General features: G+C 50.0%; 1 protein-coding gene across 1 annotated transcript; it reads right to left on the reverse strand.

Moving 5' to 3' along the window:
- Positions 1 to 526: 526 nt before the first annotated feature.
- IVL (involucrin) lies at positions 527 to 3,842 on the reverse strand. Its single transcript, XM_003259277.4, is given in 5 exon segments — positions 527 to 1,050; positions 1,053 to 1,154; positions 1,157 to 1,621; positions 1,624 to 2,615; positions 3,798 to 3,842. Coding segments are annotated over 4 exon segments (1,740 nt in total). The 5' UTR covers positions 2,597 to 2,615; positions 3,798 to 3,842; the 3' UTR covers positions 527 to 850.
- Between the last annotated feature and the right edge of the window lie 4,290 nt (positions 3,843 to 8,132).

Here is an 8,132-nt window from a genome sequence, read left to right on the forward strand (position 1 = left end):
CTATTGCTTTGCTAAAGTCTTCCTCAGCCAAGCAGGCAGACCGTAAGACTTTTGGAAATCATGAGATTTTCTAAGAGAGAAAACCCAAGCAGAAGAGCCTGGAAATGTTTCCAAGGAAGGGACTAGAAACCAGATGGAGTCCCCAAGCTTTCCTAGCATCTTCCCAGTCCCCGTCCTGAGAGGAGTTGAGTCTGGAGCAGAAGTTTATGGTGGGCTTTGCCAGGGGTTTGGTATGGTGTGGTGGTAGAAGGTAGTGTTGCACTGAGATGCAACCAGAACAACGTATCCCCTTTTCATGGCTGGCAAGTGTTGTTTTCAAGTACATTAAGTGAAGCTGATTTTTTTTTTGGGGGGCGTTTGTTTCTTTTTCAGGAACTGTTGGATCTATTGAGTGATTTGGGGATCAAAATTTAAAAAGGGTCTGTCCTCCTTTGAGAATGGGCCATGGGAGTCTCTTGCCAGCCATTGACCCACACGCAGGTTTTTATGTGGTGTGAGAGAAGAAAATGCTAAAAAGAATGTAGGATCCCAAGACTTCCAGGATTTATTATGTATCATTACACACTCACTGATTCAGCTTCAATACTGGGGAAGTAAGGATTCCTATAGTAACAATAGTCCCTCAAGTAGAGGCTCTGCTCACCTGAGGTTGGGATTGGGCTCACTGGGGGTGGCACTGGGCAATAATTCCCTCTCTCTCCCACCCCCACCTCATTAAAGACACATGTAGAGGGACAGAGTCAAGTTCACAGATGAGATGGGCCACCTAGGGGACCCGAAATAAGTGGAGCCAGTGGCTCTCTCTTCCCTTGTATGAGATGATCTGAGGGTCTCTGGACACTACAGGTGGTTATTTATGTTTGGGTGGCCACTGCACCTCCTGCTTCTGCTGCTGCTGCTCTACAGGAAGCAATACTTCTCCCTTTGTGGGCAGGACTGGTTGAATGTCTTGGACCTGGCCTGGAGCTGGGGCAAACACAGGCTGCTCCAGCTGCCCCTTCTGCTGCTCCAGCTGCCCCTTCTGCTGCTCCAGGTCCTTCAGCTGCCCTCCTGCTGCTCCAGATGTTTTAGTTGTCCCTCCTGCTGCTCTGGGTGCTCTAGCTGCTTTTCCTGTTGCTCCGGGTGCTTTGGCTGTCCTACCTGCTGCTCTGGGGCTCCAGCTGTGCCTCCTGCTTCTCCAGGTGCTTCAGCTGGCCCTCTTGCTGCTCTGGGAGCTCCAGCTGCTTCCCCTCCTGCTCCAGGTGCTTTGGCTGCCCCACCTGCCGCTCTGAGACCTCCAGCTGCCCCTGCTGCTGCTCCAGATGCTTCAGCTGCCCCTCCTGCTCCTCTAGGTGCTTCAGCTGCCCCACCTGCTGCTCCAGGTGCTGCACCTGCCCCTCCTGCTGCTCCAGTTGCCTCTCCTGCTGCACCAGATGCTCCAGCTGCCCCTCCTGCTGCACCAGGTGCTTCAGCTGCCCCTCTTCCTCCTCCAGGTGCTTTGGCTGTCCCTCCTGCTCCTCCAGCTGCTTCAGCTGCCCCACCTGCTGCTCTGGGAGCCCCAGCTGCCCTTCCTGGTGCTCCACGTGCTCCAGCTGCCCCTCCTGCTGCTCCAGGTGCTTCAGCTGCCCCACCTGCTCTCTGGGAGCTCTGGCTGCTTCTCCTGCTGATCCAGGTGCTTCAGCTGCCCCTCCTGCTGTTCCAGGTACTTCAGCTGCCCCACCTGCTCCTCTGGGACCTGCAGCTCCCCCTTCTGGTGCTCCAGATGCTTCAGCTGCCACTCCTGCTGCTCCAGGTGCTTCAGCTGCTCCACCTGCTGCTCTGGGAGCTCTGGCTGCTTCTCCTGCTGATCCAGGTGCTTCAGCTGCCCCTCCTGCTGCTCCAGGTGCTTCAGCTGTCCCTCCTGCTGCTCTGGGAGCTCCAGCTGCCCCTCCTGCTGTTTTAGGTGCTCCAGCTGCCCCTCCTGCTGCTCAGGGAGCTCCAGCTGCCCCTCCTGCTGTTCTAGGTGCTCCAGCTGCCCCTCCTGCTGCTCTGGGAGCTCCAGCTGCCCCTCCTGCTGTTCTAGGTGCTCCAGCTGCCCCTCCTGCTGCTCTGGGAGCTCCAGCTGCCCCTCCTGCTGTTCTAGGTGCTCCAGCTGCCCCTCCTGCTGCTCTGGGAACTCCAAGAGTTGCTCTTTCTTTATCCCCAGTTGCTCATCTCTCTTGACTAGCTCTTGATTCAGTTGCTGGTCTAAGAGCTTCTTCTCTTCTTCCAGATGTTCGTTTAGCTGCTGATCCCTTTGTGCTTTCTCCTGCTTAAGCTGCTGCTCTGGGTTTTCTGCTTTCTGATGTTCCTCATGCTGTTCCCAGTGCTGTTGCTGCAGCTCCTGCTCCTGTGGCTCCTGCTGCTGTTGCTCACATTCTTGCTCAGGCAGTCCCTTTACAGTAGTCATGTGCTTTTCCTCTTGCTTTGATGGGACCTCCACTGGGAGCTCGCCAAGCACCTTCTGGCATGGGGGAGGCAGTGGAGTTGGCTGTTTCATTTGTTCCTGCTGGGTATTGACCGGAGGAGGAACAGTCTTGAGGAGCTCCTGACTGAGGGCAGGGGAGAGGGTCACCGGAAGTGTGTGTTGCTGGGACATCTTGGAAGCTGCTGTCAACCTGAAAGACAGAAGAGGTCTGAGGCACAGGCCGAAGGTAAAGGAAATAGATGAAACCTTGGAAACCTGCAGAAGTACCTGGTTATTTAGCATCCCCTCTTCCCTTGGGCAGGGTACTGTCCTACCACCTCTGGACTATCATTTCCCAAAAGCAGCAGAGAGTGAAGGGTGGAAATGTGGAGGGGCAGAGAAAGGTCCTCCTAGGAGCCTCCTTGTTCCCAGGTGAGAGCCAACAAGGAGATCTGTCTGCAGGGCTGTTCTGCAAGGGTGGGCAAGGTGCCAGCTCACTGTCTGCTCTTGTCTAGTCCTTGTATCCACCCTCATCGCTTCACTGACCAAGGAGCAGAGATGCGTTCTGGGATTATGTCGCAGTGAGGAGTAAGGCCTTAGGGAATCTCTTGAAGAACACCAAGTCCTAGAAAACCAATAGGCTGTGCCAGAAAGGATCCAAGAGGTCATGGTGTGAGCTCCAGACTGGAGCCACAGGACATATTCTGGGCCTGCATCTCCCATTGGAATGCTGTGTGTTTCTGGGCAAGTCACTTAGTCTCCTGGGATTCGGTTTTCCCCTCTGTAAAGCCAGCAGGTTGGCCTATTCAACCCCAGGGCTGCTTTCTCTCCTGACCTTCTGAGCTTTAGCTGCAGTCTTTGTGTCTGGGGTGGGGCTGTGGGAGCTGGAAAGTTACTGAGAGTTGGAGCTTGTTCTTCCAAGTCTTATACTTCTAAATTGAGTTTTCCTGTCCCAGCTCTGCCTAGGTTTCTCCAAATAGAAAGGTTTCCCCATTCTGCTGTCCCTCTGTGCAGCATAGTCAAAAGGTAGAAGCTCTTCCCTGACCCTCTCCCTCCATAAAGAAGGCAAAATGATGGTCTGTCAAAACCCAAGAGGTTTAGGAAAGAAATTGACTGCTATTCCCCTCCTCCCTTCCGTAATTCTCTCTCACACACAAATCCAAAAATATGGTCACAAGAAAAGATGGGACATAGGGTGATTACTCTCTGTTCTGCACTTCTGTGCCAAGGCACTTTTCTCTCAGTACTCTGACCCGAGTCCCCCCAGAATGAAAGTCCAGCTGAATCCAGTCCCAGAGTAATGCCCACCTCCACCCAGGCTGCCCACCCCCACCACATCGTATGCTGTTGGAGGTTCCAAGTCCCAACTCTGGTTCTACTGTCCGACACTTACCAGACTCACAGTAAGGCTGAGGCAGAGGCTTTGGTGGAGTGCTGAGCTGAGCAGGAGTCAGGGCACTATTTATATCATTCCCCAACCTGGCCTCCCTCCAGGTTGAAGGTGATGGACAGGTTTCACCACTCTAGTTGGTCAACTTCCCCTAGCCCCTTCCTGACTCACCACAGGCATCTTAAGCAGCAAACCTTTTAAGGCCCCATTTCCCAGGGACACACAGCTCCTGCCTGGCCAGAGGATTCTGGGAACTCACCTATTCCTGTGATGCTTTTCTGACGTGGGCGCAGGGAGCTGAGTTAGGCATCCTACTGTTTTGTGACCTTAGTCAAACTTCTGCTCCGAATCTCTATTTTTACACTTTCAAAATGAGTTTGTTCTCAGTATTAGGCTGAAAGATTCACTTTCAAGGGCATGACATGGAAAGTTATGTGTCTTTTGGGGATGTCCAGGCAGGGTTATATGTTTGAAGATAGAGTCACTTCCTATGAAGGGGTGGTATTTCTGGGGTGTTCTCTCGGGCCACAAGCCCTTCCTCTCTCAGAATATATTTTTAACTCCATTCTATGTGGAAATAAACTCTGTCTTTGGTTGGGGGAGTCTGACTTTAGGCCAAGTAGAGTCAAGTAGAAGGCTTCTAGGAGTCCTCTGCTGCTGCCACTTGCTGCCCAGCCTCCATGCCCGAGGCTGCAGTTAGAGAAGTTCTCAGGAATGCCATGCTCATAAGAACTCCAAAGCATGGCCCACTCTAGGCAAGGAAACAGGATTGAATACACACAATATAAAAATAAGTATTGCTTTTTATAATGACAAACCAAACTACTTTCTTAAGTACTTTTTTAAATGCATGAAGGTATAAAGATCAGAATCAAATCATCCATTTCCTGTTCTAAACCATACTCTAGAAGAAATAGCTTAAGAAATCCTTCAGAGTGGGGATTTGAGCACATCTCTCCCCAGTGCCAGCAGTGCGCCAGCACACTTGAAGTAACATTCAAACTCACTGCCGTGGTTCAAAAGACCCTGGGTACCTGGCTTCTGCCTTCCTCTGGGGCCCCAATTCATGTCAATCTCTCCCTGAGAGGTATATTCCTACTTCACTGAGGGCCTTCAGTTCCTGAGATGAGCCCAGAGCTCCACCTGGGGGCTTGGTACCTGCTCTCCTTCTGCCCACAGGCCCCTCCCCAGGTCTCTGGCTCTTTTATGCATTTCAGCTTCAGTGTCAATGTTGGGGTCTGTCAGAGATCCTTCTCTGTGTACCATATCTAAAGGATTGGTACTTCATTTCACTTATAACAATCTAGAGTAATTTATTTGCATTTGTTCACTTGCTTATTGTCTATCTCTCCCACTGGAAAATAAGCTGAGAGCAGGGTATACTTGGTATGTTTTCCACTATGCCCCTAGAACCTATCAAAACCACTGCATATAATATGTGCTCTACAAGTATTCATTGAAGAACAGTGAATTTTACCACATGAAAATAATGACTATTAAACATTTTAGTGTTGATCAATGTTTATGTGTGTGTGTAAAAACAAAACTGATTTATTTCTTCCGTTTCTTTTTAATGGTTGGTTAATAACTTATTATATGGACATCATTCATTTACACTATCTTTTTTACAATCTAATCCAAAAAGAAGGAATTATAAAGACAATACTCAGAGGGGCTAATTTTGAGAAGTGTCCTGATTCCCCATAGTTTTCCTGACAGGCACCTTTCTCTTAGCCCCAAGTAAATCTATTTAAAGCACTAATTTTGTCATGTTCCTGGATCATGCCTAAAAAGACAGATGGAGGGCTCACAAGGGACCTTTGGTTTCTGCAGTGCTATCCTCTCCTCATGACCTCTCTGTTCCCTGAGCCCACCCAGGGACCTCACATTCGTTTTCCCATAGAACAGGGACAGTGCCATTTTCTGGGGCAGAGAAAGCACAACCCACTCTGCCTTGAAGAACTAATCAAGCATCCTTACTTTGGCCCAGATGCCCTTGTGCTCTGCTGCTGACCTCATCTGGGGGGAATCTGCCTCTTCCCAGCCCGTGACAGTCAGTCTGGGGTAGCAGACTCAGATCAAGGAAGTCACACCAGTCTTATGGGTTAGCAGGGGCTCAGTATCTGCCAGATCTGCCTCCCGCCCTCTGACTCACGGCATAATAAGAGCCTTAAGGAGAACACGGTATGTGTGAGCCTTTGACCGCTGGGCAAAGCTAGGGTGTGGGAAAGAAGGCAGTGGATAAAGCTGAGGGAGTGTTTGTGTGTTTGTGTATGCAAGGGAGGGGTTGGGGAAACCTCAACATTCTAGGGCTGAGAAGTCCCTTATTCTGCCCACAGGTTGCCCCATTTGGGAGACAGGCATTCATGTATATGGGAGAGGTTCTTTCACTGCCTGTGTGAATGACCTCATAAGCTCCAAGTCCACATGACAAGTCTGGGTAACTGTCCAACCCCCACCCAACATAATGAGGATGAGCTCATATCCCATGACACATGGAGAAGCTTTGGCCCCAACTCTGCCCCAGCCCAAGGATGCACTGGCTATTTCGAATTTGGAGGCAGAATCTGGCTGGTTTGTCTCTCTCCTGAGTGAGGCAACCTATTTGAACTGTTGCTTAGTGGTAGGGGGCAGAAGAAATTGGTTATGGTGATTCAATGTCCTGTGGGGAGGGATGCTGAGGACAGCTCTTAGCAGATTGCCATAGGGATCATGGCAGATGGTCCTGGAAGGTGACTTGGGCCAGAAAATCATGCATTCTCATCTTGGATAGCCATGCCTCGTCTGCTTCCTGGTATGGCACTGCCCCATGCTCTGAGGCTGCTAGCCTCCTCTCCCTCTCACAGGCCTCCTCCTCTCCCCAGGGCACTGTTTCCTACATCGGCAGCTCTCAGTCCTCAACCTGCCAACCTGCACTAGTTGCCTCCCCACACACTTCTTTTTTTTTTTTTTTTTGAGACAGAGTCCGCTCTGTCTTTCAGGCTTGAGTGCAGTGGTGCAATCTTGGCTCAGTACAACCTCTGCCTCCCCAATTCAAGCGATTCTCCTGCCTCAGCCCCCTGAGTAGCTGGGACTACAGGCATGTGCCAATATGCCTGGCTAATTTTTGTATTTTTAGTAGAGATGGGGTTTCACTATGTTGGCCAGGCTGGTTTTGAAATGCTGACCTCATGGTCTGCCACCTCAGCCTCCCAAAGTGCTGAGATTACAGGCGTGAGCCACGGTGCCCTACCTTCCCCACAAACTTTGAATCCTCCTCGTCTTTCTCCATTGCTTCCTGGGCCTGACCTTGGCTCTTCTCTCACCTTTTGTGCCCGTCTGCTGGGCAAGGAAGGGAGATGAGACCAAGAAAGGGCCAAGAGGGCTGACTCATCCTTTTTGGGCTTCTGGGTGGATCTGTCTGTCCTGACCTGCTTTCCTCTCTTACATCTTCTTATAGCTTTCTCTCCTGGGCTTGTTGGATCACTGGATCTCAGTCACCAGTGCTGGCCTTTGTTCTTGGATCTGAGAGCTGTGGAAGGGCAGCCACAGCTCTGCTCTTGGTGGCAGCAAGAGGAGCAGAAGCATAAAGGCTGTCAGTAGTAGAGAAAAGGGACACCCAGTTCCCCCTTCTCCAATTAAAGGAAATTCTCTCCCCTTTGGGCTCATTGTTGGGGAAATCACATTTTGTACAGTTGATTCTCTGTCCAGCAGCAGAATCTCTGAGATGGAGGAGTCCTCAGAGAATGCATGGGAAATGCCTTACACTGTGCCTGGTGCATAAGAGCTTCTTTCTTTATCTATCTAATAATAACTAGTAATAATAACTTAAATTCACAATACATCAATTCATAGAAACAGAAAGCAAACTGATGGTTGCCAGGAAGTGAGAGGAGGAGAGAATGGGATGTAGCTGCTAATGGGGATGATGAAAATGTTATAGAATGACATAGGGTTGGTGGTTGCATATGAATGTACTAAACACCACCAAACTGTTCACTTTAAAATGGTAACTTTATGTTATATGAATTGTACCTCAATAAAAAAAGAAGTAATGCCTTTGCCTAATACCAGGTCACAAGGTAAAGTTGTTAATATAATTGATGTATTCATTCAACCAACACTTACTGAGCCTCTACTATGTGCAAGGTACTGGAGATGGGGTTATGAATAGAAAAGTCCCTGCCTTCAAGTAGCTTAGAATGTGGGCATTCCTTAACACATAGGAGCTTCTTAACACACATATGCCTACTCCCCACCATTGGGGCTTGTCTGTCTTCTGACAGGAATTGAAGTCTGGAGAGAACATGAGTTGCCCAAGAGCCTACAGTGAGGCTGTGATAGAGCTGGGCTGGAACC

Source organism: Nomascus leucogenys, chromosome 12, assembly GCF_006542625.1.
Source record: "Nomascus leucogenys isolate Asia chromosome 12, Asia_NLE_v1, whole genome shotgun sequence".
NCBI lineage: Eukaryota > Metazoa > Chordata > Mammalia > Primates > Hylobatidae > Nomascus > Nomascus leucogenys.